The sequence below is a fragment of the Sebastes umbrosus genome, chromosome 4, assembly GCF_015220745.1.
Source record: "Sebastes umbrosus isolate fSebUmb1 chromosome 4, fSebUmb1.pri, whole genome shotgun sequence".
In the NCBI taxonomy this organism is placed as follows: domain Eukaryota; kingdom Metazoa; phylum Chordata; class Actinopteri; order Perciformes; family Sebastidae; genus Sebastes; species Sebastes umbrosus.
In genome coordinates, this window is record NC_051272.1 from 35,954,491 (window position 1) to 35,976,699 (window position 22,209).

General features: G+C 40.9%; 1 protein-coding gene across 1 annotated transcript in view; it reads right to left on the minus strand.

Moving 5' to 3' along the window:
- Window positions 1-21,064, minus strand: part of LOC119487018 (cytosolic carboxypeptidase 4) — a 167,487-nt gene extending 146,423 nt beyond the window's left edge. The window contains 1 exon segment of the mRNA XM_037767639.1: window positions 20,817-21,064. Within this exon segment, the coding sequence (XP_037623567.1) occupies window positions 20,817-20,898 (82 nt within the window). The 5' untranslated portion in view covers window positions 20,899-21,064.
- Between the last annotated feature and the right edge of the window lie 1,145 nt (window positions 21,065-22,209).

Sequence of the window (22,209 nt, forward strand, 5' to 3'; positions counted from 1 at the left end):
AATCCTCACAACCTTCTACTACTCCTTCATTGAGAGCATCATGACTTTCTCCATCACCTGCTGGTTCCACTTCATTAGCCTTCAGAACAGAAACCGCCTACAGACCACAGTCAAAGTCTGCTCCAAAATTATTGGACTTCCTGTTAGAGCTCTCTCCACCCTATGCGAGCAGCAGATGTTAAGGTCAGCCGGCAGGATCTTACAGGACCCCTCACACGTCCTGTTCCCTGCATTTGAGTGGCTCCCCTCAGGACGCCGGCTTCGCTGCCCAGGCTGCAGGACACAGAGGAGAAGGGCAACCTTTGTCCCCAAGGCTGTCCTGCTCCTCAACTCCCAACCATCCCTGTCCCTCTACTCACCCAACTAACCTCCCCCCCCCACAATCTCTCTCACCCACAGACTTGCACACTTGCACATGGCTTTGGCCCTGGACTGCTTTTCATTCATCTGTTTTTTACATCCATATGTACCGTATACTGTGTATACTGCACTATTTGCACTATTTTAAGTATTTTACTAGTATTAATACTATATTAGTATCACTTTTTTTAACTTTCAAGAGGTTTCAAATTTCCTGTTTTGTGTTGTTAATTGTACTACTCTACGAGCCTCTACAATTGCCCCTCGGGGACAAATAAAGTGATTTGAATTGGATTACTGGATCCTCCGGGGCAGACAAGCTGACAAAAAACATCAGTGGTCATGTACTGAGTGCCGAAAATGGCGGGCAAAACCTGTCTATCCAAAAATGGCAGACCTACCTTCATCCAGGCTGAGGCTATGGAAACCCCCTTTCTAGTCTACAGGAGTAGACTGTTTCGGTCCCCTAAACATTAAAGTGGGGCGCCGGGTAGAGAAACGATGGGGAATACTGTTCAAGTGTATGACCACCAGATGTTCCCATATAGAACTGTTAAACAGTCTTGATTCTGACAGTTTCCTTTATGTCCCTCAGGCGTTTCATTGCACGTAGAGGACGCCCTTATGAGCTCCTTTCTGACTGTGGCACCAACTTCAAAGGAGGAGACAGAGAGCTGAGAGATGCATTCGCAGCCATGAATCCACACCTGAGAGAACAGCTAGGTAAATCCCAAATACGATTCCACTTTAACCCTCCAAATGCCCCTCACTTTGAGGGAATGTGGGAAAGGGAACTCAGATACATTAAAGCTGCTCTCAGGGTGACAGTGGGAAGCCAAACTGTTTTTGAGGAAGTCTTAAACACAGTCCTAGTGGAGATAGAAGGAATTCTAAATTCCAAACCAATCGGATACCACTGACATAGCAGACCCTGACCCCATTACCCCAAATCTCCTTGTCATGGTGCGGCGAGATGCTTCTCTTCCACAGGCCGTCTATGCAGAAACTAACTTGCTTGGACAGAGACGATGGAGTCACAGTCAAATACTAGCTGATCGGTTTTGGTCCTCTTTCATTAGAAACTACCTTCCCAACCTGCAGGTACGGTAAGAGTAGTATTGATAATGGACCCCCAGCTACCTAGAGGATTATGGCCTGAAGGGAAAGTGTCACAAATCCTCGCAAGTCACGATGGAAGGACCCGAAAAGTGGAGGTCACATCGAAAGGGAAAAGATTTGTTAGACCAGTGGCCCGACTGGTCATTCTCTCACCAGTTGAATCTGACTCCAGTGAATAACTTATAGCGTTCAAGTCAACATCCAAGTCATAATTATGACAGGGAAAGCTCCATTATATGCGACTTGGTGCTTCATAATATAGAAGTACCAAACAAACATGGACGCCTCACGCAAACTGGAGGGCCTCTTTTAGAGTAATCAAACCCAAATTTAATGGGAATGAACAGGTTTTTTTTAAACCCTCACATAACCTACACTGATACTCTGTTTAGCTGGATGATGAATCAGAAAAAAAGTCAAATCTAAACATTGGGAGTCTGAGTTGTTCTGTTATTTGTCAGTCTACATGAGTAGAAAACGGTGGTGATGCAGTTTAAAAGCTGTGTGGATGAATCCTAAAGAAGTCAAATTATTCAGCAGTTCAAAAGAACAAAAGCAAAAATCAAAAGAGAACAACAAAACATAACTTTGTGTATCACTAATACGTTGCTTTTTTCCTACCCAGTTAATCATCTCACAAGCACTCGTATTTATCTAGTTTGATTCCTGACCCCCACCCAGATCTAACGCCCCAGCCAGACCGCCCGCATGAACAGCGCGTGGCGGCTGCGTTGCGTCGTGTGGCAGCTGCGTAATTCACGCGTCGAGTGTTCAGACCAGCTGCGTTTCTGCTGCTACTGCCAGCCCTTTCATTCTACATAGAGTTTGCCTTTCATAATGGCCATTTCATTTCATTATATATGTCCTTTATATTTATTTTAGACAGAGAAAGGTTAAGAAACGTGTGGTAATTTGTAAATAATAGTAATAATCCACAATTAAAACCCCGTACTATTCTAGTACTACAGTACTATTCATTCATGGAGCTCTGCAAGTCACTGTATGTTATAAGACACTTTCCTGCACATATTTCAGAATAAAAGCCTTGTGTTAACAAATGAAGGAATTCTGTCCACAGAAAATACGCCGGAGGGCTTTTATTTTGAAATGAAAGCAGGAAGTGTTAATAAATCTTTCCTTTTTTTTCATCTCCGTAACATTTTCTAAAGATACAGACATTGAAACTGCAGTAATGTTGCTGGTATGATGTCAATATACAGTCAATAGATCACCTTCACTGTCTGTGACATATTCTACAGATGTCTAGACGTTGCATCATCAGGTCAGAATTTTCATTGAAAACCAGACAGATTTATATGAAATTCACTCAGCACATTCCTGCTCCCTAGAGGATTGGTTCCATGACCTTTCCTCTGGCAAACGTTGCATGTTTAGCTCCTCGTACTGGTAAGTGCTGCAAGAATAGAAAAATTATTCAACTCGTTGATAGTGCTGCAGTGATCACTGCAGCCTCTAGAGGTTGACAGTGGGGCTTTACACCTTTTTTCTCTTGTTTATTTATGGTGTGCCAGCTCCATGGCAGTGATCCTGGACTATTTCTGCTTTAAAACTGACGCCCTGGGATGTAAATCACACTGCAATTGAAACTTGAAGCGCGAGAGGCCCTCTGTGATTAAATGTACCCATAAATCAGACAAATTGAACAACTTGGCTAGAAAGACATCACCCTCCTCCATACAGGCCGGATGAACCAGACTGACAGACAGTGACTTTCTCTCAACCTTTAGGAAACATTAGAGAGGATGAGATCTTATTTATCAGCTTCATTATAGACTCTGAAAGACAATTCTATACCGTCTGATACTCTTATCATATTTACTTCTAACACACCATATTAATCCGTAAAAAGAATATTTTAGTTTATGGAAACATTGTTATTAGACACCCCAGTTACTCTCAGCATATCATTACTGAGATAATCTCCTTTAAGACACCGTTTTTTAAAGTATGGGTTTCTCTCCGTGAGACTGGGAACGGGTCTCGAGGGGTCACCAGTAAAAACAGTCCCCCAGCTGTTGTCGACGTCTGTATCGAGTGTCTCTCAGTGAAGCAGCTTCCCTGCTGTCACCAATGCTGACCGCAACTTGAACTGTTGCTTTTAAAATATATTCTTCATTCACTCTTCAAACTGATCACAAATTGAGTCAAGTTGGTTCACTGCTGCACAACAGGAATAGTAGTCAATATACAGTCAAGTCAATTCTATTTTTTTTTGTGAAATTATTTTAGAAGAGTGTATAACTGTTGACCTCTAAATGTATAAAGCACAGTGTGTAAGGTCTAGCCATATATACCTGCAGTACATATGGTATTGTTTTATACCTTGGAAACTACTAGTCTTTCCTGGGGTTCAAATTAAAATCTACAGTATAATCAACACATATTAATATAATAAATACGTACAATGAAATAATGGCAGTATAGAAGTTCCGTATCAACATTTTCAGACTTGTCAGATACGTTGATTAACAACATGTCCTCATTACGTTGATGGGAAACGTACTGTAATACGGTCGGCCTACATGTAGACCTCCTCAGAAAATAAGTAAAGCTCTTAAGCCCATGGAGAACTGTCTGATCTATTTCACATAAACACCTTCCTATTTATGGTCTGTGCACGAAGTATAATTCATCTGCAGAAGTTCACGTTGTATAATGAAAAACGTCAGTTGAGGGCAGGAGTCAGCAACCTGCAGCTCTTTAGCTCCTCTCCAGTGGCTCCCTGTGGATTTATAAAATGGAAATGAAGAACTGCTTTTTGTTTTCATTTTGTTACAGTTGTAGGTCTATGGTACGACGGTATGACGGAGTATTAGGGCCACATTGAGGAAAAAAAATAAATCTGACATTTCGAGAATAAAGTCGTAATATTACGAGAATAAAGTCATAACTTTACGAGATAATATTACAACTTTTTTTCTCGTAAAGTTATGACTTTATTCTCGTAACATTATGACTTTTTTCTCATAATATTACGACTACTTTATTCTTGAAATCTCAGATTTTTTTTCCCTCAATGTGGCCCTAATACTCCGTAGTACATTTGCACTTTGGCCCTCACTGCATTAGACTTATATACTATATACTTAGACTATAAACTGTGTTACCTTCATCACAATGATCTTTTTTTTTTTTTTTTTGCCTAAAATGGCTCTTTTGATAGTAAAGGTTGCTGACCCCTGGTTTAGGGGTATTTCCTAATTTCATTCATTAATTTCATAGCCGATGCTGACTAAACGCCACTGTGAACTCTGACCTCTCCAGGGCGCCCACCATATGCCACACGCTGCCCCCTTATCCACACACGTTCACACACACATAGTACAGTTGCGAACGCCCAACAATCTCGAGATCTCGAATAAATTCAGGTGCAGCTGCAGCCGACGAATGTCGCTGTAAAAGAGCATTTCATGTAGACACGGAGAGCTTTTGTATTCTACAAATATTCTGTGGCTGCACCGCATTTCAACAGAGCCTCTCTTAGAGCATCGTAATCATTTCATTTGTGCCTTCATCATTCATTCTCTCAGTGGAGTCGAGCATCTGACCTTGCAAAGCAGTGACGTTCCCCTTCACAAATTCTTGTAAAATATCAGCTAAGAGTGTTGCGACATACCGGTGTTGGTGATTACCATGATATCTATAACAAGAAATATTGATATTGTGTTACTATACTGGAAAAACAAAATTCGGAAACTTGTGTTTGGTGGATTATTTCTCTGTTGTTACAATGCTAATGGTCATTGTATTTTACATCGTTGGAAAGCCTGTTTATTTACCTTCGCAATGATGTCCAACTTGTAAGGATTATGCATTTGTGGGATGAGCAGCACAGCTGATTATGTGGGTAGTGCCCAAGAAAAAATTGCCAAAATGCTCTGCAGTGTATTCTGTAACAGTGTATTCTCATAAGGCTACCAGGAAGCCTGCATTGACTGCCCTTCACCGTCAGGCCCGTTTGCGCTGGTGTCGACAACACAGACAATGGAACCTGAACATGTGGGGGAATGTCATGTTCAGTGATGAGTCTAGGTTCTGTCTGCGAAAGTTGGATGGCAGGGTCAAAGTAGACGAGAAGGAGACGACGCGGAGAACGCAATGCTGATTGTTGCACCGATGGAGTAACAGCTTTTGGTGGGGGCAGTGTCATGGTGTGGGGCAGCATCTCCCACACTGGCAAAACAAGGCTTGTCATCATTGAAGGCCATCTCAATGCAGGGAGATATCGGGATGAGATTCTGCAGCCAGTGGCGATCCCATATCTCCACAATCTGGCACCTAACTTCATCCTCCAAGAATCAGCTCTCATCCTCACAGACCCAGGGTTATCACAGACTACCTCCACAATGTGGGAGTAGAGAGAATGGAACAGCCTGCCAAGAGTCAACACCTCAACCCAATTCAACACTTGTAGGATCAGCTTGGGCGTGCTGTACATGTTAGAGTGACCGACACAACCTCGTTGGCTGACCTGCAACGAATCCTGGTTGAGGAATGGAACACCATCCCACAGCAACATGTGACCAGGTTGGTGACCAGCATGAGGAGGAGGTGCCAGGCTGTTGTGGCTGCGTATGGATCTTCCACCGCTACTGAGGCTCCTGACGGTGTATTAAATGAATAAAGTGTAAAATTGCCAATATGTCTTGTTTGTTCCTTGTTACTGAAAGAGAGTTCAATCATCCAATCCACCAAACAACTCAAAACAAGAGTCAACACCAACAGGAGAATACACTGTTTACCATTGACGGAGCATTTTTTGCACATTTTTCTTGGGCGCTCCCCACATAATCAGCTGTGCTGCTCATCCTACAAATACATGATCCTTACAAATTGAACATCATTGCGAAGGTAAATAAACAGGCTTTCCAACGATGTAAAATACAATGCCAATTAGCATTGAAACAACAGAGAAATAATCCACCAAACACAAGTTTCTGAACTTTGTTTTTCCAGTTTATATAACTCAGCACCTACTTAAGAGCCCTTTTATATAAGTCACATCAGCAAAATGCAGCTGGACTCAATACATGTAACAGCCACCTCACTCCTGGTTAACCAGCACAAACTGACAATTACCAGCATAAGCCACCATGTTCCGAACAGATACATTACATTACAAACACTAACAAAAGCAACATTTGCATTTTGGAACATAAAAACAGCAAACTACTCAGTCCGGCACTCGGGACTAGGCAGGCATGATGGGAAATGTGGGCCGTCCCTATCGCTACAATACTCAGCTGGCAGAGCGTGCAGCTCAGGCCTGCCGATTGTCTTGCTCATGAACCTGACTGCACACAGGTCACTGATGCAGATTATACCTGACTTCCATCAACATTCTGACTGTGCCACAAGGGGAATAAATCCTCTGTATGCTGATGTCAAAGTATGTAAAACAAACTACGAGGCATCATGCCTCCAGTGACACAAGAGGTCAGGAAGTGGTCGGTCATTTTCTCTCGTTTCTCTCTTTTCTCTCTTTTCTGAGCCTGACTTTTGACTGGCCATTTATTTCTATTTATAGGTTAGTGATATATAATAATTTAATTCCCAGGGAAGTTTACTGTTTCAGTGCGCTGATGTCATTTTAGACAAATATATGTAATGGAGGCTGGATACTTTACAGTTTAATGAAAACTTCCCAAATTATATAGATACAGTAGATATATCGATAGATAGATGATAGATAGAATAATTACAGACTCTCTCTCCACCTCCCTACACTCATATTTTGAGTTAAAGATGAACTTGACTGATAGAATAATTTTCTAAAGATATCATGATAATATCGTTATTGTGAATTCTTTAAGCCACAATAATCGTATAGTGAAAATCTGATATCGTGACCACCATCTTCATAATCCTTTACCATGGTTGCTTTCATTAAATAATGAGGTTTTTCTTTTCCAAATGTAGTCAAAGTTCAACTTGTTGAAGGACTTCACCGTTATATATGATATGGAAAAAGAATAAGCTGGATAAATGCACCTTGAAAAACGTTCCCTTTTCTTCGTCATATAAATGCAACCAAAAAGAGAAAGATCTCTTTTTAACCATCCGTCTAACTTTAATTTGCAATTATCCATTTTGTTCCATGTATTCAAAGATTCACTTAATTTAGTATTCTTTGTAATATGCACGCCAAAGTATTTGACCGTTGTTTTTAATGGGGATACCATATTCTGCCAAAAGATGGCAGTCATGTATAGCTAATAATTCACACTCTTCAAGTTGTAATCCAGATGCTTTGGAAAATAAATCAATAATTTGAATAGCCTGTGGAACCTGCTCAACATTTCTCAAAAACAAAGTTGTGTCATCTGCCAACTGACACAACTTCTTGGTTCTCAATTTTCTTGATCGCTCAATATCTGAATTTTTTATATGAACTGACAGCATTTCCGCTGCAACTAAGAAGAGAGATGGCGAAATTGGGCAGCCTTGTTTTATACATCTCTTAATTGTAAAATGAGGGGAAGTAGCACCTTATAGAAACATTGAGCTGTTAGTGTCATTGTAAAAGCATTTGACTACATTCCTGAAGTTCTCTCCAAAACCACAGAGTTCCATGTTCTACCATGTCAAAGGTTTTATAAAAATCCAGAAACAAAATAAAGCCATCATCATCTATATAATCACTATATTCAAGCAAGTCTAGTACTAGGCGATCATTATGTATTGGTCTACCTCTCATAAATCCTGACTGTTTGAGAAAGCCCTTCTTCAATACAATTTGAAAATATGTGCGTTATCAGTTTGTAATCATTATTGAGGAGCGTTATTTGTCGCCAATCATCAAATATTTTGGAATCTTTACCTGGTTTTAGAATAAGAGCTATTATACCTTGCCTCATAGTCTCTCCCTCACAATCAGTTCATGATTGAGGAATGAAGTCTTTGATTTTTTTCAAAGAATATTTCTGCCATATCTGGTGAGAAATTACATGAATATAAATTACCATAAAAGGAATAAGTTTCATTGGCTATTCTCTTTGAGTCAGAGCATTCATTGTCATTGATGATCAATGTTTCCATGTTGTTGTTTTCCTGGCTGTTTTTTCTGTAATCTGAAAAAAAAGAAGAATTTATTTCTCCTTCCTTGATCCATTTTTACTTTAGATCTAACGTAAGCCCCCCTTGCTTTCCTTGTTAATCCTTGTCATTGTGAGTAATTTCCTTTTGTCAGCATTAATAATTGCGGGTTTATTGCAGGACAGACTTACAGTATCTCACTAGTCAGCTTGGCCTAGCAGTGCGGATTATTTCAGTTGTTTACTAAAGGATATTGAAAAGTTTCTTATTCTATATTTAAATTTGATCTTAAAATGAGGTGTGGTCAGGCGCTTTGTTGGCGCATTGTTATCTTGAAGCAGCAGAAAGCGATTAAGCCATTGACCAACAGAAACCTGATCTAAAGTCCAGCACAGTATTTTCTTTATATTTATCAATACAAGTTAATCATATAATGAATTTTGCCCCCCTGTGCAGCCTGCACCAGCTATATCTTGACAGTATTACATGAAACAGGTAACCTGGAAAAAATCATGTTCCTCTGTGTCCTCCGGTGCTCCTAACGGCATCTGCAAGATTTTACAGACCGGAGGAAAACAAGCAGTAAGAGTTGATCTGAGGTCTGCTGTCCAGCTGCCGTCTATGAGAGCCGGCTGTCAATCAGTCGCGTACTCCATCCAAACGGTCAAACTAGGCAGCGCTGATCAAATATGAATCAATATTCTGTTACGTTAATGCCTATTTCTCTCCTCAGATGGTTTCAGAATCATCTTGTAGTGCACGGTTTAGCTGTAAAATGAGAAAGTTTGTGACGCCGCCGCCATTGTGAAATCTGGTGAAGAAACGCCAAGTTCCGGTCACGTGACCGGAGCACAGCCAATAGGAACGCTTTCTCAATGAAATGACCTGTGATTGGTCAAAGTCTCCCGTCACGGGCTAGATTTTAAAGCCTGAAAACAGAGCCATGAGGAAGAGCAGAAGTCTAGTTTTCTCTCAGAACACTTGAATTACAATATGCTGAAAGGTTATTATGGAATTTTTGCCCAATGATGCCAAAAAATATACTGCCTACTGCCACTTTAAATAGGTTATCGGTGCATTTCCTCATATGCAGTCAAATGGAATTGTTGATGGGACAGAGGATTGGGAGACGGCGGATGCAGAGGGTCCACCGGCCAAGGACCACATACACCAGCTCGCGCACTTTCACTTTGTGCACAAGCAGATCCATTTCCTGCTTCTCCGATTTGCTGAATCCGCCTTTTAAATAGCAATACGCCAATGTGCGCCAACTTTGAAAGGGAATGGGAGAAGACGCTCTGATTGGTTTCATTCCTGTTACGCCCAAAACACATTTATGATTAGTTAGGAGACTAAATACAACCCCTTTGACCCTTTGCCCCTTGTGCCTTACATTGCGCCCACATCATGCGCCCCTTAACTAGCAAAAGTGGAGTTGGACATGCTCCAAGGTGTCCAACTCCAAACAGTCTTCAACAGTCTGGCATTAAACTTCCAATAACCCGTATTTCGCTTAAACATCGGTAGATTTCAAAGTTAAACCAATAAAACAGTGGTCGGTTAAGGGAGCAGTAGATATTGAGCAGTCCGCAACAAATTATTTCATACAATCAGAAATTAACCAAAAGTCTATCTCAGATCTACTTGAACCATCTGGCTTAAGCCAAGATAACTCTTTGAAATTAGGATGTATACTGCGCCATGGGTCGATCAGATTGTGACTACTACAAAAATGGACTAGATGAGGATTATACGGTCCAACCACTCATTATGGACCATATTGAAGTCACCTCCTAACACAATATTATTAATTGGGTATCTAAACTTCAGATCCTTAATAAGATTATTGATTTCAGAAAGTTAACTCTTATTCTGGTTTATATTATTAAATATATATAAATATTCCCCCAAAATAACAAAGGAATGCTCAATTGACAAAACACATAAGATCCAGTGTCCGTACAAACTTTTTTTGGAAGTAATTATTTTCCCAGGGAAGTTATTCAGTAGAATTGCGGTACCTGCAGAGCGATTGGTTCCACGACAAAATAAAACAAAAAGGTTTCATTAGAATGAGTCTCTTATAGCAAAACACAGTGCGGTTTCTTGCCCTTGCAGAAAAGAAAAATTGCCTTTCGTTTAATACCAACTCTAAGGCCCCTTGCATTAAAGGTCCCATATTGTAAAAAGTGAGATTTTCATGTCTTTTATATTATCAAGCAGGTTTAACTGATATATAAATACTGTTAAACTATCAAAACACTCAATATACAGAGAAACACACACAGCTCGTATTTAGAAATTGTGCGTTTGAAACAAGCCGTTAAGATTTCTGTCTATTTGTGATGTCACAAATCTACAATATTTAGACCATTACAAGATTTTAAACATAAACATTCTAAATGTGTCCAAGTTTATTTCCTGTTGCAGTGTGTGTAAATAACATCAGCTGACAGGAAGTAAACATGGACCTAAACTGTTGCCTAGCAACGCAATTCCGTTGCAATTCTATTGAAATGCACTAAAACGGAGCGTTTCAGACAGTGGGTGAATACAGGTATATTCAGACAGACAGTATGAGGAAAATAAAGTGTTTTTTTGAACATTACAGCATGTAAACATGTTCTAGTAGAAACGCAAAATACAAGTATGATCCTGAAAATGAGAACGATATGGGAGCTTTTAGTGAATTGAAAGTAAGATCTGATTTAACAGAGAACAATAAAGAACAACTTACAACCTAAGAATAGTAACTCCGGGTTTAGATATGAACATAAGGCAATGTCCCCTTTGTAGGCAATCAACTGAAATGTCCTTCTTAGAAATAAAAAAAAGTCCCCAGTATTTGGTTATAAAGTGACTTGAGTCATGAATTTAGATGAATAGATGAATAGATAATTAGGGGAGCACAATTCTTTTCCCAATAGTGTAGCCAGCTGGCCCTCTGAAGAACGCCCACTGACCTGCTTCTCTGGCTCGCTTGATCTGTGGCCAAATTGTTGCTCTCGCCTCCCTGTCAGCCGGTAGGATGTGCTCTGCAAAACTCCTTGCAAACTGCAGAAGAGCCTTTGGTCAGATACCAGAGCTCATCTCCGTCGTGCCTCATAGTGAACAGCATGACGATAAGGCCATACCTGCCTTCCTCCTTTTTTGCCCAGCAAGTGAACCAAGTCAACGATGCTGTGAGGAGGGATCTTGACCAGGCGTTGAACTAGACACCTTTGGCCACCTCTGCGATCTTGCTAGTGTTGTTCTTCATTTGAACATTAAGCTCTCGTAGCATAGCAGGGAGGTTGTTCACAGCTGCAAGTATGGTGACATTAGATACCTCTGCTTCATCTTTGGATTTCACGGGTGGGGCCGGAATTTTTGTGCGGGTAGTATCGGATAGTGGACGGCCTATCTTTGAGGATGTGGTTCCCGTACTGTGCCGCTAGCATAGGTACCGTTACCACAGTAGTTGCGCGGGAGCAGGGCTGTAGCAGCGCTGTAGCAGCATTAACGTTACCCTTCATCTGGTTAGATTTTGGCATCCAAAAAGTGGTGAGAATAACGCAATATCTCAAATTTTTGTTGTTTTAAAAGAAGGACTAGGTTCTAAACTTTGGGGACAAACAAAATAACTCAGTTTGTCATTTTGCCTGAAGTCTGAAGTAGGCGAGATTGAAGCAAATATGATTAAAAAAAGTTATTTTTATAAAACGGTCGCTATATCGTGACAGTGCTTGATTTTTTAAAGCCTGAAAACAGAGCCATGAGGAGGTGCAGAAGTCTAGTTTTCTCTCAGAACACTTGAATTACAATATGCTGAAAGATTATTATGGAATTTATGCCCAATGATGCCAAAAATATACTGCCTACTGAAGCTTTAAGGTGTGAACAAGGCCATGATGTGTTCATTCCTAGGTTGAATGAGGTAGATTTGAACATTGTGCTGAGTTATTTAAATATCTCTGTTAAATATTGGCCAACAGGATGTTCATATCAGAACTGACCTTCTACAACCCTCATTGGTCAAAGCCTTTTGCGTGCAAAGAGACCTTATGAGTGCTCAGTGTGTTTGAGGGGACACAAGCAAATAGATAGTCAGTGAAGACAGTAAGGTGACAGTGTCCGTGCAAAAGGTGACAGGTCAGCTGAGTTACGATGTTCACATGTGTCACACCGACACACACCCGTTTTCCCTCAGTGTCTCTCTCTCACACACTCGCGTGTAACTTCTCCGTGACATTGCCATGGTAACGTGGTGTGTGAAGAACGCACATGCATGATCAGCAGTGTCATGGTAGTAACTGCTGAGGGGTAGGGTCATACCACTTTACATTCCAGTGCAGCCAAGGAATGTTTAAGAGCAAAAGTCACAGTAACACACATTTCCCCTTTTACTATTCCTGTGATCATAAACCGCGTATTCAGTAACTGTGAACATAAACAGCTCCTTCCCAAACATAGAAGCTATAGTCTCTAAGAAGAAAAGTCATTGGACATAGCAGAACCAAAGTTTGGTTTTACAACTGTTGTTTATATCATCTCTAACATAATCAGACTATGAGAAAGCTTTTTATGCCCTAGGTCAGTGGTTCTCAAACGTTTTACATCACGTACCACCTCAGAAAATATTTGACTGAACTTTCCACCATTATGACCAGGGGTGGGCAATTGTTTTTCCTGGGGGGCCACATGAGAAACCCAGATCGTTGCCGGGGGCCAAAAAAATTCTGTCAGACATTACCTCTATTTTATCACTACATTAAGTTATAGAAAACAGACTGCGCACTTATTTTTCAACACTTATTCTACTGAAAATCACTCCAAACAGCATATTATTAAGAAAATTACATTATATGCAGGAGTTTTTGAACCGTACAGGACTGACTGTTTTGGGTAGTAATGTTTCCATTAACAAAACTTAACAAAAAACCCTATTTTTTGGGGCAGTGAGGGTAGCCTACTGTACACAGTACTGTACTGTACTTTTGTTGCAAGCTGCAAGTTAAACAGGTCATAATTCCCTCTCTATTCCTAATATCTATTTTATATTGATGTGAAAACATCTCCTTCAAACAACTGGATCTATTCAAGTTTCTCGCCAAAACTACATTTTACGAGATTACATTTGAACACATCATGATAACGTTGTTATTTACTTTCACCCAATAGTCATTTTTCCTGAGCCGACTTTGAACGCCTCATAACAATAACTTAATGGCACCTCCGTTAATGTCCATTTCTCCGTACCACCAGTGTTACGTGTACTATAGTTTGAGAACCACTGCCTTAGGTAATTCAGTTTTCATATCAAAATAGAGACAGCTCAGTGAAAAGCAATGCAGGGTTGCACCCAAACCTGTTTTGGAGGAATTTGAACTGCACAGTGTTCTTTAACCAGCAATAACAGATCTTTTGTCCACCTATTTTCAGCAGAAGCAGGTTGTGAAAACAACACTAACATATCATCACCTTTTCAGCTCATAAGGTGAACTTATTGGGAAATAGTTGCCTATTTCCACATCCAGCACTTACGAATCAACATTATCATTAGTGTGGAGTTTGTTATTGTAGTCTACCTGATGAATGTAAGTCCAATATTATCTCTCTTTTAGCACTGGTTTTGGTCTCCAACAACTCCTGAGTAAAATACCTGTCTCTTTAGATGTTAAATGTTTCACCAGCCAGTCTCTAATTGTACTTGCAAAAAAAACTATGGTAACGTCCGCAGGTAGGTTTAGGCAACAAAACCACTTAGGCTTGGGAAAAACGTAATGGTTAGGTTTAAAATAAGTATGTAAGCTAAGTAAAATATGTACGGAAACAACGTCACAAACTTCACTAAAAAACACATGACAAATGTTACCAACATAACTTCCAAAACAAAACACTGGTCTCGAACAGCGTTTTCCTGGTTAAAAGTTTTTGTTTGTTGGACCCATCAACCTCCACCTGTCCACCATAAACGGTCTTTGTGGCTTTTTATTCAACGTCACTAACTCTGAGCATAGCATATTTCTGCAGAGCGTTTACATTGGACTCAGTACAGACTACATGGTGTACAGATGACACGTCAAGAGCAAGGAAGGTACACGTATTGCACGCTAAATGCCTTGCGCATTATCGGGACATTCATACGCCTTTTTGTGCGTGTCCACTTTCACTTTACAATCAGGTGTTCGTTCGTTTACCGTGTTCACAACGTCAAGTAACATTTTCACTGTAAAAACTTAGTTATTTTTAAGCCCAACCATGTTGTTTTTTCCTAAAGACTTTCTGTCCAGACTTTAATATCACAAAAAAGTACTCAAGTAGAAGTAAAAGTAGTCATCAAAATAACTACTTGAGTAAGAGTACAAATGTATTTACTGAAAAAGTTTTTTACTTAAGTGGCGATTAATTTAAATAAAATATATTTGAAAAACACCGGCACAACAAAAAGTTACTTGAGTAAATTTAACTTATTAATACCCATCTTTTGTCTCTCCTGATTGAAATCACTGTACTTATGAACTAAGAACATGTGGTTGTGATGGACTTGTTGTCCCATAATGCAACACAGTGAGGAACAGCTGAGACAAAAAGGGAAAAAATAGCCCCTTCCACCACAAGAACTTCACAACCAATAATCTTGTGAGACTTGGGTACCAAGTTCTTCCTTGTGTTTCTACATGCAGACTACAGTGAGTGAAGTAAGTGATTGTGGGACAAACAAATAATGTAAAAAGTGGTGCTGATGTGAGATACAAGTTTATACACCGACAGAGAATCCAGGGCAACTGCTGGGAACAGCACAGGCTGGTACACTTTGTAGTTCTTCGGTTTCCTCCTTTATTGATATTTTTACGTTGGCCTTGGTGGTTGGCCTTGAGGGAGGTATTGTCTTCACCGGCGTTGGTTTGTTTGTTTGTCTGTCTGTCTGTCTGCAGGATTACTCCAAAAGTTCACGATGGATTTGAATGAAATTTGTTTTAATTTATTTATTTTGCAGGTGTGGGGTGTGGCACAATGAACAAAGTCATTCGATTTTGGTGGCGATCCGGATCTTGATCCGGATTCAGGAATCTTTTCAAGAATTCCGATCAGCCTGAGCATTAAGACCACAAGGTATAACACATGCGCAGTGTAACTGATGCGTTGATGACGCGTGACCCCGCCTCCTTCTTCTTTCTTCGAGCAGAGAGATACGTGTGTGCGGGAGCCGTCCACGGTGAGAAAGAAAAAAGCGGTAGCTGACAGGATGAGAGAAAACGTAGTGTAACGTTATACAGACATAACAAGGCTGCTGAATGAGAGAGGCATCCGCGGTATTAATAACAAGCTGACCACCTCACGGTACCGCCAGCTGTGAGCTGTGATCTGTTTATAAAGTCAGGCACCTTGGGGGAGGTTTGCGCTCCCCGAGTGCCATTCTAGTTTATCTTTATTTTCTCTTGATTCACCATGTGTTGTCCCTTTACTGTTTAGCTGTTTTGTTGTCCTGCTCCATACAGAGTGGAGAACAGTGGAAACAAAATTAGAATCTATGAAAATACCTACATGTTACGTCACATTTCATTCCTGCAGTGGAAGATTCTGTAAGTGTATATGGAAGTCAAAACTTCAGAGACAGCTCAGAAAGTCATTGGAATTTTTTTTTTACTATTTGTGTCAAATTTTGAAATTTTAAATGTCATTTTTATTTACATCAATTGGCATGCACCTTTTTTTTATATAATTAATTAATTAATATTTACAATTAGTACTTTGACACATCTTTTGTGCATTAGCTGCTATGTATTTGTACAAAGTATTAGTTCAGTATATAGTACAGAGTTCGCAACCTCCTCTCTTCACTTGGCATTCACATATATTAGTATCATTTGTAACCTAAGTAGTACCAAAACCCTGCACTGTATTAATCTTACAAAATGTTTGTTCAGGACATGAAGAAACACAAGAAGAATGTGTTCCACCCTGCTGCCGCTGTATACAGGCTCATTAACAGAGAATATGTTTTTTCAAATAAGAAAATAACATCAGAAAAAACAGCTTGGTGCATGCAAGGTGTGCAGGACATCTGTGTCTGGTTGTTAACATGTGGACGGCAGGGCTGAAGTGGAAAAAGAAGCTAAAACAGGACCTGTGCCATTACTTCTTAGAGGTCTGCTTATAGCAGCTTAACATGACACAGCATGATACCTACCCCCTCCCAACACACACACACACATACAGTATGTTGTACTGTATATGACATGTGCTGCATAGAATTGTACATACACCTACAGTAGATATGCTCACAAGAGAGTCACACTCATGAACATCTAACACACTCACAAGTTCTTGTTCTGTGCAAAACATGGGACTGATGTTTAACCTAATAGGTGCTGCTCAGAGCACCCTGCACATCTGCAGCCATCTTAATTGCCAGACTGATGAAAGGGGAACAAGGATACATTGCATTGCCTGCGAATTTGAAATGGTTGCAACAAGTATAGTTGTTCTGTGAATGTCAAAGTTGGCCCTCCTCCCTTGCTCAACGATACCAGAAGTGCACGCCCTCCTGACTGCGTTAAGCCTGGGGCACACTGCCCGCTTCAGGCTCGCCTGACGGCAGCGTCACGTCGTGGCCGCGTAATGCCCACCTAAGGTGTTCACACTAGACGCGAGTTAGCTGCCTCTCGGGAGTGTGTCAGCTACCTGCCAGCTGTGTTTCTGATGCTGCTGTCAGCCCTTTCTTTCTACATAGAGTTTGCCTTTTAATGGCCATTTAACTTCATGATAAATATAATTTATATTTATTTTAGACAGAGAAAGGTTCAGAAACGTGTGGTAATTAGTAAATAATAGTAATAATCCACAATTAAAACTCATACTGTATTCATTTATGATGCTTTCCAACTCTCTGCTTGTTCCACATCACTGTCCGGCACATATTTCAGAATAAAAGCCTTGTGTTAACAAATGAAGGAATTCTGTGCAAAGAAAACCCGCTTTAGGGCTTTTATTTCGAAATGACAGCAGGAAGTGTTGATTTAAACCCCAAACTTTATAAATTTTTGGAGCCCCCAAAGTGACTGCGTGTTCCACAGCACTGCCTGCTCATATTTCAGAATAAAAGCCTCGTGTTAACAAATGAAGGGATTCTGTCTATAGAAAAAACGCCTGAGGGCTTTTATTTTGAAATGAAAGCAGGAAGTGTTGATTTAAAAACAAGTTTACTTAACTTTACTTTTTTTTCATCGCCGTAACATATTCTACAGATAAACCTCGAAACTGTAGTAAAGTCTTGCTGGTATGAAGTTAATATACAGTCACTAGATCACTTTCACTGTCTGTGACATATTCTACAGATGTCTAGACATGGAAACTATAGTAATCTTGCTGGTATGATGTTCATATACTGTCAATAGATCACCTTCACTGTCTGTTGCTGCTGGGACAGTGGCAGTGTGTCCACTCTAACCTGTTAACATGGACGCCGAAATAAAAAAACAACACGTGACGCTGCCGTCACGCGAGCATGAAGCGGGCAGTGTGCTCCAGACTTTAGGGTTAGGGTTGCTCGCCAGCGGGTGAAAGCCAACCCCAAATTAACCCTTGTTTGGAATGGGCTTTTGTCCGCTTGGCGTTTCGCCTCGCCATATTTGCGTTTTTGCACAGCAAAAGAAGAAAATCCAGGTAGAGGGCAGGGTCTCTGCAAATACAGACACCACCACACACTTCTAGTGGGTCAGAAGCAGAGACTGCATATAAGAAGTGACGTCACCCATTTGTTTGTCGACTGACGTGTTGAAGCCTCGAGTTCGGCATTTTTGCACCCACAATTTGCAGGGGTGGAGCTAAGTACAACCAAACGCTGACTTTTTCAGGTTATATTTAACTGTGATGAACTAAAAACACACTGTGACAGGGTTAAAGTTGTACGACAGAAACTCCCTGTAATTCCCAGACCGGACAACGCCGTGGTAGCGACCTGTCAATCACAAGGTAGCCCCGTCCTAAAGCATCCCCTGCTTTATGGTCTGTTTGACTCTAAATGGGATCATAATTTACTAAATGAACATCATGCTGTGTTGAAGAAGACTTGAAAGTAGCGATTGAGAACATAAACTCATGTTTACAATGTTTACTGAGGTAATAAATCAAGTGGTTGTGTAGAAGTCTATGAGAAAACGAGCCTACTTCTCAGAGGAGAAGTAGGCTACTTCTCTGCTGGCTATTAGAGAGAATGCAGGTTTAAGGCACTTCTACATTGGCTTCACTTCACAGACCCAGAGGTTGCCCACTGGTGATGATTGAGAGGGATTATTTTTGTATGAGTCTATACACATACTGTGGACAGAATTCCTTCATTTGTTAACACAAGGCTTTTATTCTCAAACATGTGCCGGACAGTGTTGTAAAACATGCAGTGACTTGGAGAGCTCCATGAATGAATATAGTACGGGGTTTAAATTGCGGATTATTACTATTATTTACAAATTACTACACATTTCTTAACCTTTCTCTGTCTAAAATAAATGTAAATTATATTAATAATGAAATGAAATGGCCATTATAACTCTATGTAGAAAGAAAGAGCTGACAGCTGCAGCAGAAACGCAGCAGACACGCAGCTGAAATGCAGCTGATGTGAACATCCGGCGCGTGAATCACGCAACCACCACGCCACGCAGCCGCCGCCGCCACGGCTACGCAGCCGCCACCACCACGCAACCGCCACGCGACGCAACCATCGCGCGACGCTCCTGCCACACGCTCCTGACGTTCCCAGTGTGGATGAGGCGTAAGTCCAGAGAAAGAACGTTGCCAAGTTGGCAACACTGCACAATGGCCGCAACGTTTTTAGTGGCCTCCGCTGTCACTGCGGGGAAAAAAAATCATTCATCTGCTTTGTGTTTTTTGACATGAAAAGTGACAGCTGATCCATATTTGTTGGCGTTTAGCCTTTCCAAAACAACATTTTCACCGTGGTCAAAAACGGTTTTCTCTCCCACTCACCACACACAAAGGACGCACCTGTATTAACAGGGCGGTCTAGCAGCAATCAAACGAAACTGACAAGTTATTTTTCATTAAAGAAATATGATTTAATAAAAAAAAAAAAGACTGTCTCATTGAGTCCGATGAAGAAGGTCCGCACACTGTAGCTCCCTTAGAGTGCAATTTATTGGCAATGATGTGACATTATATTGCACTCTAAGGGAGCTACGGTGTGCGGACCTTCTACTACGTTTTTCATTGCTGCACCGGACTACTACGGTTTTGGATGTGTGCGACCACATATTAAAATTGAGAATTTGGTTCGAGGATTCATTTTTTTTAAGGGTCAAAATATGATGGCAGATATTCAAAGCTTCATCCGAAAACCTCGACAGAAGCTTCAAATGTTAATAAAAGACATTTGGTAGCCTACAGCCCTAATTAAAATACAACGCAGCTTGTTTGTTTCTTAATTTTTTTGGTGCGAGCGCTGACTGATATGACTGGAGCGGCTTTGAGCTGGGGAGTGGAGGGGGAACAAACAACTCCATGAGCTGGCCAGTGGGACACACACACACAGCTTCCATTCACATGATGGGTATTATATTCTATTGGTATCGGTATCACTTTGGATACAAAACACAGTGAAGGTGAAGGAAATCCAGGAATATGTCCTTTCAAATGTGTGAAATAACAACTAGTGCAACTTCTTCAAGACTGGGCTGGTGTTTGCAAGATGAGTGGCCGGAGGCAGGTGCTGCAAAGCTGTGGCTGAAATCACTCCTTTGTTGGTTTATTCACTACTCACTATGTTATTACTGTATAGCGAGCAGTAAATTGAGAATCAGGCACTTTATCATCATCATCATTTGGTGTCATCACTGACCGCTGTAGAGTCGCACAATTGTAATTCGATCTTTAAAATGCAACACATTGCATTGTGGGATTGCCAGCAGAAAGTTGTGTACATGCCATGGACGTAATTTTTGAGAGCACCATGTGGAGCTTAAATTTCACCCTCACTGTTTAGACACTCAGTGTGCCTTTCTGAATTCTGAATGAGTTGTTCTGATAATGATGAAGATGACTTAAATCTCAGGTTAAAAGTTTTTTTTTAATTTTATATAAAAATGTACTGCAACTAAATGCTCATGTTGAAGGGACTCTATCCGTGTCGGCTTGACCCTGATGTGTAAGAAGCACACAGTGACTCATGCCAACCTCACAGAGACTTCCAAATCAACTCTGCTGCTCTCTCTCTCTCTCTCTCTCTCTTCATCATGCAACTAACACACATAGACACATACACACTTTCCGTATATGCCTACCTGCGGAGAATGCTGGGTAGCTGCCCTCTAGCTCTCTCAGAGTTCCATTCCAGGTAAAATTGTTTCGGCCGTAACCAAACATTATGACTGTTCCCACTTGTTTCTCTGCAGTATTGTCTGTCTGGTTATCTGTTTGTCTATCTGATCCAGCCGGTTTTAGAATTAAATGGATAAACTGCCAATAAAAAGAGACTCCTTCCCCCCACTTCCTTGTCTTCTCCTTACACTGGGAGCCAGTGTGATGGAACCCCAGGCTGGTGTGTGACTGGAGGGAGAGCAAGTGTGCGAGCAGCACTTTATAAGCACCTGGCTGAGCTTTAAAAAATGCCCTTGTGCCTTTTTTGCCAGCTTATTGGTTAGGAGCCCAAATGTCAAACAGCTCTGCAAGTGTGTGTGTGCAAGAGTGTAGGTGGGGTGAGCTTACAGCCCCTGTGTATGTGTGTGTGTGGTATAAGGTGAACAGAAGTGCATGTAAATCACCGCTGTCAACAGTGCGGGGCAGAGGCTCCACTGTTTCCGACTGACAACCTGCTGTAAAAGACATCAAGATCAAGCTGAAGCCAGCTTGTGTGTGTGTGTGTGTGTGTGTGTGTGTGTGGGGGGGGGGGGGGGGGGGGGGGGGGAGGGTCATTTGTCTTTGAAGCGATTCCAGGGGTCTAATGTTGCACCATGCACACCTGCGGCACAACATAAATAGTCTGAAATCCAGAATAACTATAAATTATGTAAAAATAGATGCAAATATGTCCCACAAACATGGTATTTCCTTTTATCTTCAGGTGGCTTTTGTGAAAAAAGATTTACTCAAAGCTGCAAGAATTCATCCTCTAAAGGGAAATTAATGTTTAGATTTCATGTAAAATCCATCCAATAGTTATCGAGATATTTCAATCTGAACCAAAGACCGATTTATGTTCACACTACGAGCAATAAAGCAGCAGGCTACAAGTCATTTTAAATGGAAGCCGATGACGTGACGCTACAAACTGACGCCCAACACATGTCTCTGCATTATGGGCATCACGCACTACACATCTAAGTTGAGCTGACTTCAACTTTTTCGTCCGGTGACGTGGTGAAGTGTCAACCTAATCAATCGTATGTTTTTGTCTCATCATTTTGGGTCCCCTTCTCTCTATCCAACAATACCTGTTCTGTTAAAACTGAAGTAGGCGAGATTGGAGCAAATATAATTAAAAAAAAGTATTTTTTATAAAACGGTTGCTATATCGTGACGGTAGTACATGAAACAGGTAACCTAAAAAAAATCATTTGCCTCTGTGTCCTCCGGTGTCCTCCGCTGCTCTTAACGGCATCTGAAAGATTTCACATACCGGAGGAAAACAAGCAGTGAGAGCTGATCTGAGGTCTGCTGTCCAGCTGCCGTCTATGA